At 37.9% G+C, this 18,927-nt stretch overlaps 1 protein-coding gene across 2 annotated transcripts in view; it reads left to right on the top strand.

Moving 5' to 3' along the window:
- Nucleotides 1-6,545: 6,545 nt before the first annotated feature.
- Nucleotides 6,546-18,927, top strand: part of rab3gap1 (RAB3 GTPase activating protein subunit 1) — a 112,727-nt gene continuing 100,345 nt past the window's right edge. Inside the window, exons 1-8 of one of the 2 annotated variants that reach the window (XM_027289111.1) lie at nt 6,546-6,916; nt 7,032-7,087; nt 7,720-7,798; nt 7,912-8,044; nt 8,313-8,391; nt 12,818-12,937; nt 14,241-14,406; nt 16,550-16,649. In XM_027289111.1, the coding sequence (XP_027144912.1) occupies nt 6,893-6,916; nt 7,032-7,087; nt 7,720-7,798; nt 7,912-8,044; nt 8,313-8,391; nt 12,818-12,937; nt 14,241-14,406; nt 16,550-16,649 (757 nt within the window). In that variant the 5' untranslated portion in view covers nt 6,546-6,892. The remainder of the gene's footprint in view (nt 6,917-7,031; nt 7,088-7,719; nt 7,799-7,911; nt 8,045-8,312; nt 8,392-12,817; nt 12,938-14,240; nt 14,407-16,549; nt 16,650-18,927) is intronic. The other variant, XM_027289112.1, reaches the window with a different exon arrangement.

Genomic DNA, 18,927 nt, shown 5'->3' with positions numbered 1-18,927 from the left:
AACAACACCTTCAAGAAATATTATAGACTGTATGCATTTGAACAACCATATGGTGCACTTGACTTAATGGAAGATTTCTTTTCTCAGCTCAGTTTGCCTACTATATCAACAGAGCAACAAACCATCTTAACGCCCCCATTTCCAGATAGGAAATATTGAATGCTATAAAAACCTTACAAAACGAAAAAGCACCTGGACCGGATGGGTTTGATAGTGAATTTTATAAAGAATTTTGTGATTTATTAGCAGACTCATTACTTGATATGTTTTTGCATAATAGATTACCTCAGACTAAGAGAAACAAAAAATAAAAAAGGGGAAGTGCGCAGAGCTTTGTTCCTCATACAGACGGATAGCTCTTCTTAATGTGGACCGGAAGATACTTTAAAAAATCCTAGTTACTCAACTTGAAGACCTCCTGCCTAAAATTATAAAAGAAGATCAAACAGGTTTTATAAAAGGTTGCAACTCCCGTAACAATGTCAGGCGCCTTCTCAATGTAATTCATGCTTTCTAGCAAAGAGATATTGATGGTCTGGTGCTTTCTCTAGATGCTGAGAAAGCCTTTGACCGGGTAGAATGGGATTATTTATTTTATACTTTAAATAAATTTGGTCTTGGTGATAATTTCAATAGGTGGGTCATTAGTTCTGTGTGATAGTCCTCAGGTGGCTATTTTGACTAATGGGCTTAAATTGGACAGTTTTCCATTGTACAGAGGAACAAGGCAAGGCTGCCCCTTGTCACCCCTCTTGTTTGCCATTGCCATCAAACTGTTGGTGGAGGCCATAAGGGTAGCACCTGCTATACAGGATCTGCTAGTTGATTATGAGCACAAGATAAGTCTATATGCAGATGATGTTTTGATTTCCAATCCGGAGACATCAATACCAGATCTACTTAACAATATTGATTTATTTAGCAAATTTTCTGGGTATAAAATTAATTTGACCAGGTCTAAAGCCATGCCACTTGGGCACATTAATTCAATACCAGCTGCTTTACCTTCTTTTCCCTTTAAGTGGTCTCCTGCAGGTTTTGTATACTTAGGTATGTTTATAACGCCTACATTTAAGCAAATGTATAAAGCAAACTTTGTTCCCCTGTTCAAGAAGGTGAGGCAGGATTTGGAGCGATGGAATTCTTTGCCTGTCTCCTGGCTAGGACATATATATCCTTGGTTAAAATGATTACCTATTGTTGTATCCTGTTCAAATGATTCCAGTCATATTTTCAAATAGATTGATGAAACACCTGAATGGCTGGCTAAGTTCCTTCATATGGCGCAGATCAAAACTCAAGATGGCTACATTATAGCTTCCAGGTTCTGTAGGGGGTCTAGACTTACCAAATGTCAGAACATATCAGTTGTGTACTCACATGAGGTATATTTATGACTGGGACATTAATAACTCAGACTCTATTTGGTTGGGAGTTGAAGCGTCCCTTTCAAAGTATCCACTAAGGGACTTACTGTTTTTTAAGAAATTAAAAAATATCAGACTGATTTGTAATATCCCGATAACACTTAAAACACTTAAGGCCTGGCGACTTGAGGGAAGGTCAAAGTTCATATCTGTTTTCACCCCTATTGTGAATAATCTTCCAGCCTGGGATGTTTGATACTGGATTTAAACAGTGGGGGGATAATGGTGTTCATAGACTGAGGGACTTACTCTCTGATAATGTGGTTATGACATTTGAACAAATGATAGAGAAATATTCTATCCCCAGACATGACTTCTTTCGTTATTTGCAGATAAGGCACTATATCTCACACAGTACTACTTTAATTGAGAGCCATGAAAGCTCTCCTGTTGAGAAATGATTATTTCTAACAGATAGAGAGATATCTGTGAGTCTGTTTTATAAATCTATGTAATTCACACCCCGTTAGGTTACAAGGGCAGGCTTAAGGGCACATAGGAAAATGAGCTAAACATCACAATTGATGATGAAGAGTGGAAGGATGTCTGGAGACATGCTAAATCAATTTCAGTCTGCAATCCTACCAAACCAGTACAGTTAAAGATTATACACAGAATGCACATATCCCCCAACCGCAGGCATCACTTCAATTCCTACTACTACTCACCCATGTGCCTTAAATGCAAGATAGAAATTGGTAACCTAACTCATTGTTTTTGGTCACGTTTGAAACTGCAAATGTATTGGTCTAATGTGTTATCTGAAATAGTAAAGATATTGGGTTTAGAACTGGAGATGGACCCTGTGTCTCTCATATTTGATCCACCTAAGCCGACGCTTAACATCAAAACATAATAACAGGTTGTATTGTATTCTTACTTATGTAGCAAGGAAGAATATTTTTTTGCAATGGATTAATGAAAAAGTACCAACTGTTAAAGGCTGGGGTGGAGTCCCCCCGGCAGTCTAATCCTATGGCAGCATAACTAAGGGATGACCTGAGCCAGCCCTAACTATAGGCTTTATCAAAAAGGAAAGTCTTAAGTCTATTCTTTAAAGTGTTGACCGTGTCTGCCTCCCGAACCCAGAATGGTAGTTTATTCCACAGAAGAGGAGCCTGATAGCTGAAAGCTCTGGCTCCCAATCTACTTTTGGAGACTATAGGAACCACAAGGAACCCAGCATCCTGAGAGCGTAGTGTTCTAGAGGGGTAGTAAGGTATTATGAGCTCTTTTAGATACGATGGTGCCTGACCATGAAGAGCTTTGTAAGTAAGGAGAAGAATTTTAAATTCTATTCCAAATTTAATAGGCAGCCAATGCAAGGAAGCCAAAATAGGAGAGATGTGATCTCTGATCTTGGTTCCTGTCAGAACATGTGCAGCAGCATTCTGAATTAACTGCAAAGTCCTAAGAGACTTATTAGAGCAGCCTGATAACAAAGAGTTACAATAGTCCAGCCTTGAAGTAACAAATGCATGGACTGGTTTTCTCCATCCACTTGAGAGACAATGCGTCTGATTTTAGCGATGTTATGTAAGTGGAAGAATGCAGTCCTCGAAATTTGTTTTATATGGACGTTAAAGGACAAATCCTGATCAAAAACAACTCCAAGATTCTTTACAGTGGAGCTGGAGGCCAGGGTGATCCCATCTAAAGTAACGAAGTCTCTAGAAAGAGAGTTTCTGAGGTGTTTGGGTCCAATTACAAGAACTTCAGTTTTGTCTGAATTTAACATCAAAAAATTGTAGGTCATCCAACTTTTTATATCCTTAAGGCATACTTGGAGTTTAGTTAACTGATTGGTTGCATCAGGCTTGATCGATAAATATGATTGGGTGTCGTCAGCATAACAATAAAAATTGATGTTGATGATATGTTCCCTAAAGGAAGCATATATAAACTAAATAGAAGTGGTCCTAGTACAGAACCTTGTGAGACTCCATGACAAACTTTGGTATGCATGGAGGATTCATCATTGACGTAAACAAACAGAAATCGATCTAAGAAATACGATTTAAACCAGCTTAGAGCGATTCCTTTGATGCCAATTTGATGTTCCAGTCTCTGTAAAAGAATTTGATGGTCAATGGTGTCAAATGCAGCACTAAGATCTAACAGGACAAGTACAGAGATAAGTCCTTTGTCTGATGCCATTAGGAGGTCATTTGTAACTTTGACTAATGCGGTCTCTGTGCTATGATGCACTCTAAATCCTGACTGAAAATTATTGTTATGGAGAAAGTCACACAGCTGATTAGCTACAGCTTTCTCAAGTATCTTAGACAGAAAGGGAAGGTTTGATATCGGTCTGTAGTTGGCTAAGACCTCTGGGTCTAGAGTGGGCTTTTTAAGAAGAGGTTTAATTACAGCTACCTTAAAGGACTGTGGTAATAAAGACAGATTAATCATATCCAATAAAGAATGACTAACTAAAGGTAAAACATCCTTGAGCAGCCTGGTTGGGTTGGGGTCTAAGAGACAAGTTGATGGCTTAGCTGCAGAAATGATTAAAGTTATTTGATGAAGGTCGATGGGAGAAAAACAGTCTAAATACATTTCAACAGACATTTTCAACAATAAACTGCTCTGGCATACTTTTACAGAGAGACTTCATTTAAACTTTAAAACGTAGGAGAAACGTTGCCTTCTCTCCAGGGATTCACTACACTCATAGACAGCTTTTAACATTTTTAAACTATCAAGGCTTAAAGTTGAGCAGGTTTTTAGTCAAATTTCTGGGTCTATAATGGGTGTGTATGTGGCGGAATGTTTGTGCTACAGTGGATGACATCATCAGCTAGAGTGAGGAGCAGAGAGAAAAATCTGTGAAAAAATAAAACGTATTCGATTACCGTGGCCTCAAATGCACCACTACAGACACGATTTATACATAGAAACGTAGGAAAATTTGTTGTCTCACTCACATTCGCCTGCTAAAACTGATATATAGTTTTGACGGGAGACTCAAAGATGCGGCAGCAACCCCCTATCCACAGCCTCATAGACTGCCATGTTAAAAAGGCGGGAAATTTTCTGGAGGAAAGCAGAACTAATGTTTCTCTGAATAGCTGTAAAGCGCACATTTCTTCACTTATCGACACAAAACAAATATGTAGACGTTCAGGAAGGGCTCAGCATGCTCCAAGTTAAGCCGGTTCAATGACTGGAAATACGGTTTGGCCAGAGATCCCTCCTCTTCGAGGGGTGGTCTCAGCATTTTCTCTCTGTCTCTTTCAGCATTAGTAAGGAGGTTAAAGCCCAAAAAATAGGCCTTTGACTTCAAGTCATGATGCAAAGGTCCCCTTTGGCATGGAAGTACATTAGGGTCATACAAATAAATTTATCCTAAGACACAAGTGAGATCACACTTTGTATCGGAAATAAACACGTTTTTTCAAAAAATGTCCGCCAATGCACCGAAAATACTCTAGGATCTATATCTTTGCTTCTGTTATCGCCAAACTTGGTGTCAAAGTGTACATTTTTGGGGTCAAGAAATCCAATATAATAGGTTTCAAGTTAAAAAAAAAGACAACAGTTTTCCCTTTATTATGACAATTTGAGGTAAATAAGGACATTTCACACAAAGAAAATGTGTCATCAGAGTGACTTTACTTATCTTTTCCTTCAAAAACTTTTTGAGTTTAATTTTTGTAGTTCAGCTGTGTAGGTATTTCTGTACACTACGTTTGTCCTTAGTAGCATGAGATTTTGACCAGTCAGGAGTAGCCTCTGCAAATCACTTCCTGCAACAACACATTGGATCCCATCTGCACGAGAGGCTGTGACAGCTGAGCTGTGACAGCTTTTGAAGATCAGAGGTGACAGGTTAACACTTTGAGGTTCGTATGAGTTTGTCATTGCATAGAAAAATGTTTTTAATGTTATATAGCTAATAACTTTGAGGTTCATATGACTTTGTCATTGAATAGAAAAATGTTTTTAATGTTATATAGCTAGTAGCTTTGAGGTTCATATGACTTTGTCATTAAATAGAAAAACGTTTTTAATGTTATTTAGCTAATAACTAGCTAGCAAGCTAGTAACTAGTTAGCTAGCTAGCTAGTTAGCATTGTAACTAGCTAGATAGTAACTAATTAGCTTCATTAAAACTAGCTATTAACTAGTTAGATTCATTATTATTTAAGCAAGCATCACTTTAAAAGTTACATACGTTGTTTTTGGTGCCTATTTGTTTCCCAGATATATTAGTGTGTGTGTGAATGGGTGTATATTAACAGAACTTTGTAGAAAGGCGCTTTATGAAGTTCAGTCCATTTCCTTGTATTAGTTTACGGGCCGATCTGCCACATCCAATATGGCGGACGCGTTAACGTAACGCAGCAACGGAAGTTGCTCAGTGAGGCGTCTGAAAATCATTTTCATCTGAAAATGAAAAGGGTAATTTTCATCTGAAAATTAAAATTACCCTCTCAAAATGTCCTCTCCACCTCCCCACCCCCCAAAAAACGTCATCACTTCCGGGCCTGACAGTGGAGGTACGTGACAGTGGAGGTCTGCAGCCAGGTGCCTCTCGGCTCTTTGAACGGCTCGTTCGCGACCGACACATCACTACAAACTGAAGCCGAGACATAGGAGTAGACATTAGCAGCGTTTCTTCGCGCTGGAATATAACTTTTGAACACGAAACAGCAAAGATAAGACATAGTATATCGTTTTGTGGATTTTTTTTTTTTTTTTGCTACTCTTTGTGGGCTAGCTCAGCGTCAGGCGTGGAATCAGCTGAGATGGGCGTGGAATCATGAGTAACAGCATAACAGCGAAAACTTCTTCTTCTTTGGTGTTTTACGGCAGTCGGCATCCTTATAGTTGCTTATACCGCCCAAATTCTTTTTATTAACCCAGTTAAAACAAGATATCCCAGTATGATTTTCCTCCCATCTCTACATTTCCCACATTCTATTAAACTTTTGAAACTTTTCTCCACTACTCCTGTCCTCCGCAAACCCTGCCATAATCTCTTCCCTCTCCCTTTCATATCCATGACAATCATCCATCACATGCTCCATTGTCTCTCTCTCCCCACAGCTACATAGACCAGTTGGATGTTTCCCTATTATGTTGAGTGTGCTATTCAATCTACTGTGCCCTATTCTTAGTCTGCTCATTGTCACCTGTTCCACTCTGATACCTCCACAGCACCCCACCTCACCTACTTAACAGCGAAAACTGAGGACCTTCCTCAGTCTTGTTGCCTTCAGTAAACATAGGTGCTGAGATAAATATGATTTCTACACCATATTCACCATATCGCCAGAGGAACAGGAGTGCGATTCGAGGTTTGAACTGTTGGGGGCAGTGAATAGCACACAGCCGGAAGCAGAAGCAAAACAGAAAATGCAGAATGTGGACGAAGAAGACAGAGGAAGAGGCGGAAGAAGAAGTTGACGAAGAAGAAGAACACGAACAACAACAACAACAACAACAACAACAACAACAACATGAACATGGCTGCCGACAGTGATGTGGGTTTAGTTACTTTAGCCAAGTAACTTTGTGTAGTATCTCAGCGTAGTTGTCTACGGTCAAGGCATCTCAAGCTGAATGTATGTTTAACCTTTACCTGTTTATCTCTTCCAGCCCGAGTCAGAGGTGTTTGAGATCACCGATTTCACCACCGCGTCAGAATGGGAACGGTAGGCGTTTATAACGACGGATGGCTAAAATTGCTAGTTTAGGCTACATATATTTTACACTAAGTTATAATTGTTGCGAGGAGTCTGTACAGTAGCTAATGCGACACCGCTCTACTGCCATAATGACACAGTTCCCTGGCCATGGTTCACTTCGCTTTCTTCAGCCGTTGTGTTTCATCTGTAGCCTTAAAGCTTGAGGAGGCTGTTTTTTGTAGCAGATGCAACATATCAATAATACAGTACAACAGTAGCTGAAAACTCCTCAATAGTGCCTAACCAACTTCTGACGTCACATTTACAAATTCCATAGACAGATATTGCACAGGGTTTATGTACACGTGGCGTAGGCGATGTGTGTTTCATTTATGAAACATACTGTGTCACACCCACACTACACCTGATGAAAAAAAAATTACTTAGTCAGTGTGAAGTAGCACGACTGACATCTTCCAGTTTGAAAGTATAACACGTTCTAGAAATGCTTCACCAAATGCCTCACCACATCAGTAGATGCATATCTGTGTACATTTCCGTGCATATTTGTAAAAGTCAGTTATCAATGTGTACCGTTGGCAGTAGGGTATTGTGTATGTCCAGCTAATCCAGCAACACTCATTTTTATCTCCTTGAAGGTTTGTGTCCAGAGTTGAGGAAATGTTAAATGACTGGAAGCTAATGGGAAACTCAGGAGGAAATATGTCCCCTGAAAAGGTATTCTGCTTTTATTATGCCTTAAATATTCAGCTGAATTACACCAGAGTGCAGTGTGCTGCCAGTAGATTCTTTGCCTTCATTCTATTATGATGCTACATATCTAAACATAGGGTGAATACACCAGTGGCACCTGGGAGGAGAAGTCTCAAGATATTAATTTTGCTGACTTTAAGTTCTACATAACTCACCACTTCTTGAAACAAGAATATGGGAAGGATGACGGCAAGGACAAGCTTGAGGAAGGTACAGTAATTTCTGAATGTGTCATAATATGTAGGTCATCTTAAAGAGTTGAGTTGGTGATGATAATATTAATATTTTAGCATGTGCATTTTAACTTAATATTTACAGTTGTATATTCTTGTATGCTTTTTGTTACACCAGTGTGCCTGTGGTATTAGGCACTACCTGTATATCTGCTTTCAGTAGTAAACTATAACTTAATTTAGCATATAAAGAGTTTGTTGAATCTAATAGGAAAAGCTTTTATAAGTCTTGATCTCATATCCAGATGCCTTCCCCTTGGCAATGCAAGACCTTCTGTGTATGAACAATGACTTCCCTCCTCGAGCCCACTGCCTGGTTAGATGGTGAGTTCAGTTCAGTTATATAACCTAATACTTATTTGATTATATAATGTATATATGTCCTTAAATTCTTCCTGGTTCAAGGTTCCTGGTTGTTTGATTAACTTTACCTATAAGTTTCTGAAGAGCCATTGGGAAGCTGAGTGTGGTCACCATCTTGGCAGTCCTGCAATCTTCTGCCTTCTGGCCAATCTAAAACTGTGCAAAATTGTAGATTTTTGATGGACATGAGGCAGACAGAATGCTGCCTGGGTGCTCAAACAAAGGCACCTGTAATGGCACTCACTATATATATATATATATAATATATATATATATATATATATATATATAATAATATATATAATTATATATAATTATTATTTTTTGGGGCTGATCCGATTACCAATCACAGTAATCATAAATCCGCCAATACCGATCACAGATTGAATGGGAGATTAATAGTTCTCCATGTCCTGTATTTAAAGTCTAGCCTTGTGCACCACTTACAATAGTAACCCATTTGTACTAAAATAAATAAATACAATCAAGATCTTTATGTACCACAAACAACTTTTTATTTGTGTAACAGTAAACATTACATGCTGTGTCAAGAGCAATAGATGAAATAAAATAAAAATGAATAAAAATTACCGTATTTTCCGCACTATAAGGCGCACCTAAAAGCATTACATTTTCGCAAAAGCCGACAGTGCGCCTTATAATCCGATGCGCCTTATATATGGATCAGTATTGGTTAATCATGGTTACCGTAGTCAGGGGGCGTTGCCGAAGTAACCATAGACATATATATGTAGATGCCGCATTAAGCGCTGAATCGTACGTCGACGTCGCCGCCATTTTGTATGTGGCAAAGTAGAGCGCAACCCTTTCCTTGTATTAGTTTACGGGCAGATCTGCCACATCCAATATGGCGGACGCGTTAACGTATCGCAGCAACGGACCAACCTGCTCAATGAGGCGTCTATGTATATACGTCTATGGAAGTAACAGCTGTAAGAACGGTAAAGAGGAATTCCAGTCTAACACATTTGTGTCACGAAAATACTACGTCACTGACATTACCTCGGGAAAAATAATAAAACAGCTGTTTATTCATTTTGGGAGTGAACGGAGTTGTCAGAACGCTGGTTTGTATTCCAATAATAAAGTTTGACGGACTTATCTGACTGTTTTGTTGACATTTCCTTTAGCGCAGCTCCATCTAGTGGATGCATAATGCAACCCCAGCCACTACCGTAGCTTCTATTCTATGCGCCTTATAATGTGGTGCGCCCTATATATAAAAACAGTTTTAAAATAGGCCATTAATTGAAGGTGGACCTTTATAATCCGATGCGCCTTATAGTGCGGAAAATACGGTACTTAATTTACTTGCCTTACTCCCCAAGTAAGGCAAAAAAAATGCTTCAAAATAATTTTAAACAAAAAGAGGCAGTTTACTGCCACTGCATCGCTTAATAGCCCTTAACTATAAGGAAACTCAAATTACATCCACTTGATTTAAAAAAAAAATTCTCATTATTCATTATAAGGTAGTAGTTTACAGTTTATGGATAAATAACCTTAGCACAAACAAACAAACCTTAACTACGAGGAAATAAGCAAGTTCCACTTAATGGGACAAAAAACAAAATGTATTCCCATAGATGAACAAAATAAAATAGAAAATAAAACAGTCTTCCCAAGTTATGCCAACAAAAGTCAAAGACCGAAACTGAGAAAAACAGGCTACTGCTTAGGCTACCATATTTTCTTTTTAAAGTGGACCTATCTTAATTAATTCTCAAGCATAAATGGCAAATTTCTCTTTATATATATATATATAAAAGTATAACCATCTCTGTATTTTTGGAACTATCACACAGGTGCACGGTGTGCACAAGTAGGCTCGTGCTCCATCTGCAAGTGCGGGGAACCATTCCCTTTTAGCCTGCCAGTAAGCTAGTGGCTGTCCACTACGTGGTGTTAGGGGCTCAGACAGGTACGGAAAAACAACAGTTTCAGGTTATTTACATCACGCGCAGAAAAACAGTTTCAGGTAATTTCGCACATAAAAAAAAAAAAAGTCTTGTTACATGATCAGCTTTTCTGATCTGCACTTTGAGAGCCCACCAATCAACCTGTTTAGGGTCCATATCGACCGATGACGATCGGCGCATCCCTAATTTGAACTGGTGAGTTGTATAAAAATTCACCCTCAGTACAGTTGTCATTAATGGGGAAATTAGCAACCAAAATAGTTTTTTGTACCAGGCTGTAAACATGTTTATTTCTGCTGTGAAGTTGGACATTTAAACATGGAGACTGACTCACTTCTGGAGCTTGTTTCAAGTGGCTGTTCAAGGAACTGTCACAAATGTTAGCAGTCATTTCTTTATCATTGTCATGTCATGTTGAAAAAGGTTTTTCAACTTTTATCTTTCCTCTTGACATTATTCTGAAATGTCACAAAGGAAGTACTAGTGTTTCTGACTGTTTTGCCAGCCAGGTAACATTAACTTGCCCTTATCACTGTTGGAAGCGTCCAGCGTCCAGTGCTGTTTTCCAATAGTGCATGCATGTTTTAACAAACAGATGTAGCTGATGAGCTTTCCAACTATTATAGTGTCCAACTGAACCAGATATGTTTTTCACTACTGCTTGGTTGGGGCAAAAGAAAAGAAAAAAATCCCTTTCCAATCAGAAAACAGCTTGTCAAACAAAGTAACTAAATGGATTGTTTTTCTTAATCAAATTATTATTTTGTCTATATGCATATTAAAAACATTGCTAATCTTCATTGTGATTATTATTATTATGATTATTATTATTATTATTATATTATTATTATATAATTAATATAATAACGATATAATAATAATAATAATATATAATAATAATCATAATAATACATTTTATTTAAAAGCACTTTTCAGGGTACTCAAAGACACTTTACATAAGAAAATCAAATCATCAAAACAATATGAGATAGTACACTAAAAACACAATAGACTGAGCTAAACATTAAAGGCAATTTTAAAAAGGTGTGTTTTTGTTAGAGATTTGAATGTGGGCAAGTCAGTACAGTCTAGAGTTGTCACGATACCAAAATGAGTAACCACGATATGATACCAGACAAAGTATCATGGTTCCGGGTATTATCGCGATACTGCAGCCTTTTTTATTATTAATGTTTTGGTAAACTGCAATGTATTTGTACAAGTTATAAATACTTATTAATTACTAATGTTGTTAGGTGCATGATAAACATAATACTGGTGAAGTAAAAATTTGACTGAAACAAGTTTGGTTTTTTGAGCAAAATTAGTGGTGTCAGTCATAGACATATATACATAGACGCGCTGAATGTGGCAAAGTAACTGGCAACACACGGAAAAAGCTGTGCAAGAGTATTCTTTTCCAAGGTTTTTAACTTACACACACAGAGACTGCAATTGTATAGCTGTATAGATATGTATGTTCATCAATGCCCCCCCGTGTAGCTGTAAACACTCAGCATTAGAAAAATACATACGTTGGTTTGGTGCTTACTTATATCCTAAACATAAAGATTAAACATTTATAATCATCACTTTAAAAGTTACATACGTTGTTTTTGGTGCCTGTTTGTTTTCCAGATATATTAGTGTGTGTGTGAATAGGTGTATAAGAGACATTAACTTAAAGCACTTTATAGAAAGGTGCTTTATGAAGTTCAGTCCATTTTCTTTTATTAGTTTACGGGGCAGATTTTCCACATCCTATATGGCGGACACGTTAATGTAATGCAGCAATGGACCAACCTGCTTAATGAGGCGTCTATGTATATATATGTCTATGGTGCCACTGACAACGACACCGCGGCAGACTCGCCACTCGGGCCCGGTGCTTCTGCCACGGTGAGTGTGTTGTCTCGTGTTTGTGACTGTAAGCCGTGTGCGCGTCTGGGCGAGACAGAACTTTAAGCAAACAGCCAATCATTCAGCAGCCGTGTAGTTCGGTTGCAGTACTTGCCATGTTGGTTTGTTTACGAGGGAGTAGCATGCAGTGAGAAGCCGAGAGGAGAGGAGAGTAGAGGCGGCCGCTATGTAGACTGGCACCAGTAGTATAGTTATCAATGGTAGTACCGTCATGTAGAATTTCTAGTATAGTAGGAAACGTTACGATTTGGCACCGCAGGGTACCGTGTATACCGTGGGTATCGTACAACTCTAGTACAGTCACAGATGTGTTTGGGGAGAGAGTTCAGAGGGAGGGGGCAGCTGCAGAGAAGGCAGTGTCGCATCAAATGTATGCAGTATCATCAAATACTGTATTAAATTGTACCGACTATGATGATGAGATGCATTAATAAACTGGTTGCTAGACAAAGTGGAAAGATAGCAAATGGGCTTAGAAATATAATGCTGATGTGCATGTTCTGTTGTAACTGTGTCTGTGGTAACAGGTATGGTATACGAGAGTTTGTGGTCATCTCCCCTGGAACCAACTGTGAGGCTATCATCAGCGAGTCCAAATGCAATCTGCTTCTCAGTTCCATCTCTATTTCTCTGGCCAACAGTGGCTGGTGAGTCATATTCATTACTCAAGGCAGTGATCCTCATAAATGTTGGCTATTTTCTGTTAGTCCAGTGTGGGAAAAAAGATGTCCTTGTTAAAGGCAATTTTTAAATTGAAAATTGGGTTATGGCATACCAAATAATATTGTTAGCTTTTGCTTTTTATGTTTGTCACAAATTTCAGAAAATTTACAATCTAACCAAATCAATACAGCTCTGAATGACAGAATACATGATGACCAGAAGCATACCACTTTTAATCATGCAAGCACCATGACAAGCGTAAAGTAGCAGGTTTAAGACCTATAAAGATCACATCAGTATCATTTCAGTATTAATTCTAAAACATCTTATGTTGCAAATGGTAACTTCATATCATAATTGATGTGATAAAGCAGCATTTGCACCATTAAAAGCACTTTAAGAATAGAACACAAACTCTAATTTTGCTAAAATAAAGGTAGAAAGCAGTCAGTGATGCATAATGAGTCAAGATAAGTTCTGTCTCCCCATAGTTGTGTCTAAGTGTGCTTATTTTGTTGTAGTCTGGTGTCATTTGTAAGTAATCTAATTAAGATAAACATAGATGCTCATGTGTAAAGGCACAGTGCACTGACATGGCACTTCTATAATCTGAAGTTTTAGATCTTCATCATATCTCTCCTGCTGCCTTCAAATGACTGAAGCGTTAACATCCTGCTCATTTCATATTATTTTTAATAAAAAAATGTATTGAAATACATATAGTAATTATTCTATAATTATAAGTTTTTAATCTGTTTTTGTAAAGGTGACAGTGAAGTGAGCTTTTCTCAGAAATACAATACCACTAATAAGTTCAGCTGCGTGTTTTCCATGGCCATTGGCCAGTAAAAATCTATAAATAAGCCGCACCATTGTATAGGCTGCAAGGGTTCAAAGCTTGTGAAAAAAGTAGCGGCTTATAGTCTGAAAATTACGGTACTGGAATTTCTTGACTTCTTAAAGCATTTGAGACCATTACCACAAAAAATCAAGTCTATCATTACTGTAAGACATAAAGCTGCATAACCTAGACTCCATAATCACCTGACCTAAACTCAGTTGAGATGGTTTGTGATGAGTTGGACCATACAGTGAAAGAAGGGGTTAATGAGGGAATGCTAAGAATGTGCAAAGCTGTAATCAAAGAAAAAGGTGAGTAATTAAAAAAATCTAAAACATATTTTGGTTAGTTTATATGTTTTGGTTTACTACATAATTCCATATGTGTTTATGGTATGTTCTGAAAATTTTTACTATGGTATATGTTATGGTATCTTGTGCATTCAGCCAGGTGCCAGTGTTTGTGCAGATCCAGCAGAAGTGGAGGCGTATGTATGCTGGAGAGTGCCAGGGACCAGGTGTACGCACTGATTTTGAGATGGTCCACCTCCGCAAGGTGCCAAACCAGTACAATCACTTGTCTGGCTTGCTTGACATCTTCAAGTCTAAGATAGTAAGTGCTATAGAGCAAGACCCATATTTAAAAAAATGAATTGATGGCATTATTCTTACATATCTATAAACCCAAATTCTCAGTGTACTTTTATGTGAGCTATATTCTCTGTATTTTGTGCTCCCACTTCGACGATTATGTATAAATAGACAATGATATCTTCCATGTTATAAGATGTTTTTAGGTACTTTCACACCTAACTTTTCATACATATTCAAATGAACTAAGACTACTTTAAAAGGACGGTCTTAGTTTCCAACTGGCCACACCAGACTTGCTTGGAAGCGGACTTGTACGTAGCACAATCACATATTTATCCTGTTTCTACATAGAACCACATAAAAGTAGTTTGTCTGCGGTTACTTGTTATTTAGGCCCTCCCAGGGTTTTTTCTAGACCAGTCAGTTGGGGAGAAAGTGTTGGGCTATCATATACTTTCTCAGAGCTGTCTGAAACTTCTTGTGGTTGTTAAGACCAATATTATGCACAGTTCGGCTGCATAATTAATTAGGGGGCGGGGCAAAAGCGCTCTATAGTGCCCCCTTGAATTTTTCTTTGAAACAGCCCCGCCACAGTTTTGGACACAGAGTCACGAAACCCAGCCGAATTGTAGAAGATGGACAAGACCTACAAAAAAGTCAAAGGAAAAAGGAAGCGAGATATTTAAGAATGAAAATCACCATTTTTGCTGTTTCGGGCTGGTTGACAAGGGGTCATATTTGAACGAACTCCTCCTAGGGATTTTATCCCATTAACTTGGTAGGTGTGCTCATATATATACAAAGTTATCAAAATGATGAATTTTGGCGAAACTGTGTGGGCGTGGCGATCCATAAAAAAAATTCAAACAAGAAATTGGCAGGAAGCACCTGCTGATTGCTTGTGATTCTCAGACATTCACGTGTTGTGCTATCATATACTTTCTCAGAGCTGTCTGAAACTTCTTGTGGTTATTAAGACCGATATTATGCACATTTCTACATGTGCACATTTCGACATGCGCACATGTGCGAGGGCCCAACCATCGCTGCTTGCAGCTTTAATTGCTCCTGTATTTCTGGTTTGAAGTAGTTCACACAGAAAGACCGAGAGAAGTAAAATTAGTTTTACTTCTCTCAGTCTCTGTGTGGAGTGCAGCCAGAAGCTGAATTTTCACAAAGCTTAGTACATACCATATTCAAATGAAGCTGGAAAACTTGAATTTATTTATTTTTTTACAGCTCCTGACAAATCTCTTTTTTTTAAATTATGGTAATTTAGTGAGTGTTGTCATTTCAGGTCAAAGCTATGTTAGATTTCCATTGCCAATTTCTGCTCATGACGTTGGAGTAGGGACAGTTCTGGTGCAAGCATTGAAGGGTAAATAAAAGAAACCAGTGGCCTAATTCTCAAAGAAGCTTAAACATCAACAAGCATATTAAACCATAAAGTAGGAGGCCCTTGCTTTGCTTTGGGTTCCAGTCGTGAAACATTTTGAAGTCTATGCTTATGCTAGGACTTGTGTTCTTTGTGGGTGTCTCCAAGTACAGTGGTCCCTCGTTTATCGCGGGGGATACGTTCTAAAAATAGCCCGCAATAAACGAAATCCGCGAAGTAAGTTTTACAATTATTATACATGTTTTAAGGCCGTAAAACCCCTAACCACACACTTTTATACACTTTTTTACACGCATTTTGTACAATACTTCCTTAATCAGGACGCAGTGCGGTTCTCCCTTAGCCAATTTAGGACGCAGAACACAATGCGCGTTCATACTGTACAGTACGCTGTAAAAAAAAAGCATGCAAAATTACACTGATAAAAATCCGCGAAACAGCGAGTCCGCGAAAAGTGAACCGCGATATAGCGAGGGACGACTGTACACATCCTATTTTTATGAGAGTAACTGCGATAAGTCTGGCAGTGTTTTTAGTTATTGTAAAATAGCTCCATATAAATCTGCTATTGTTTCCCCATGTATGAAACTGTGACTTTTACTACTTAGTTATGTTCTTGAGTGTAGTTTATTTGATTCCATAGTGCCTGGAATAGAAAGGGACAAACCATCTTTTGCTAAGCATACTGTAAATAGAATACACAACTTAATGCAGTGGGTATATTAACCAGACAACAGCTCATTTTTCTGCTTTTGTTTCTCCTCAGGGTTGTACCCTGTCCCCCCTACCTCCAGTCAACATTGCTATCCGTTTTACCTACATTCTCCAGGACTGGCAGCAGTATTCATGGCCACAACAACCTCCAGGTAGGACATACAGAACAGAGGATGATGTGGTTACATTTTTGGCAATATGATCACATACTGTCAGTTTTATAACAGAGCTGTCATGATGTCAAAGAACAATGCAAGTAGTATTATACAGTATTATATTTTTAATCATAATGTACAACATTTTTATACATTTATTATTAACATTCATTTTTCTTCAAATGTAACACATTAATGGTTTCCACATAGAACTGTTGGCTAATTTGTTCTTTAGTTAAAAAAAGTCCACTGCACAGTTTGCAGCCAGGCAGTTAACAGGTTAGCAGCACTGGGGCTAGCGAACTTTTCCACACAACATGTTCGCTGTGTATTTTAGTCGAAATGCCGCAAAGCAAGACAGCAACGTGCAACGTTTGTAAAGTCGCTATTCTGAGAGGCGGAACCTGGGCTAATCAGATGAAGCAGCACTTTGTATTTTATTTGGAGAGGGGTAGTGTAGAGAAGTTTACTCTTTATTTCATATTTGACACTTAAAACTGTTGCTACATAGTTTTCAAAATAAGACGTGGATGTTAAATGTATTAAACGTTTATTTATAAAATATGAAAAATGGTTAAAATTTGATTTAAAAAAGTGTCTCATAAGCCAAGTATGATCCTGCACTGCTTTAAAGCTCATATTTACATTATAAAATGTATAAAAAATTCATACAAAATATGACAAGTGTTAAAATGCTATAAAAAGAGGTGTGTCTCATACAGCAAGTGTAAATCTACTGTTCTACATTGATTCTGAGCAATTACAATACCAATATCAAGGTAATAATGACATTATTATTTATTAGAAATAAACAATACAAAACAACAACACAAATATCGAGATATATATTGTGTATCGCGATATAGCTTAAAAATATCGTGAGTATATGGCCTGTAACCAATATAGTGATTTGTATCTGTGCTGTGCAGTTTATACGACAGGTATTTTTTGTTTTTTGATGGTGTGTATTGCACTAGTAATTTAACCCTGTCTTGGAATTTAATAAATATTGACAATCAATTTGAAACCCTTACAGTTGTTTTCAGGATGGGAATTTTCCTGTTTTCTGACCCCATACTTACCTGAAGTTGCCTTTTGGAACATACATGCATACATACATATACTTGCCCGTAGGAGTTTATTACAGCCTCATATAAAACAAATAAAACAATAATGATAATAATAATATTAAAGCAAACAGAGCTCTGGTATGGGAATAGTATCGGTATCAGCAGATATCCAAATGCAGGTATCGGATCAGACGTGAAAAAATGTGGATCGTTGCATCCCTGTATGTGTATGTATATGTTACATATAGTTGCAATCAGAATTATTCAACCCCCCATTGCAAATTAGGTTTATTGGTAAAATTATTATTTTTTCATCTTTGTGCAATATATAAATGAAACAGTTTAACTAGTTCATGTAAACTAATATTACAATGGGTTTATCCAAATTAAACACAAAATGCTACTTTTAATGTGCACTGCAGTCTCAAAATTATTCAACCCCCTGAATAGAATCCCTTATAAGAACACAGATTTGAAAATCAAGTGATGTCTCAAGCACATCTGATGTAAATAATGAAGAGCTTTATTAACTGCATTAGTTGTGCTTGAGATACAAAACGTCAGATACCTGGACTGGCATTTCTTTATGGTCATGTCTGATTGCAAATAAATAGGGAACTAAGTCCAGAGAATTGTCCAAAAAGTTAGAGAGATGAGATCATTGTCTTGCACAAACAAGGAAAATGAGACAAAAAGATAGAAAAATTTTTAGAAATACAGTTGGAAGCATAGTTCAAGTTTAAAGTTAAAGGAACAGTGGCTACACTACCTGGACGTGGCAGAAAGAGGAAGCTATCAACGTCTGCCACCAGATTCCTGAGGAGGCAGGTGGTCAAAAACACTTCAGTGACTACAAAAGAACTACAGCAAGTCTTGGTGGCAGCAGGCAATGAAATTTCAGTTTGCTCAGTAAGGCGCATACTAAACACTGAAGGGTTTCATGCCCTGACACCAAGATGTACACCACTACTGACCCAAAAGTCGCCTCCAATATGCTCAGAAACATGTAAATAAGCCAGAAGTTTTAAGATTCTGTTCTGTGAAGAAATTAAATAAAACTGGAACTCTTTGGGCCTATGGCTCAGTGTCACGTCTGGAGGAAGATAAATGAAGAACATCCTGAATAGAACACCCTGCTTACAGTAAAGTATGGCAGTGGCTCTGTGATGCTCCGGGGTTGTTTTGCTTCCTCTAGCACTGGACAC

Source organism: Larimichthys crocea, chromosome XVI, assembly GCF_000972845.2.
Source record: "Larimichthys crocea isolate SSNF chromosome XVI, L_crocea_2.0, whole genome shotgun sequence".
In the NCBI taxonomy this organism is placed as follows: Eukaryota; Metazoa; Chordata; class Actinopteri; family Sciaenidae; genus Larimichthys; species Larimichthys crocea.
Note: the sequence above shows the minus strand (reverse complement) of the source record. Positions and strands in the feature narration are given on the sequence as shown.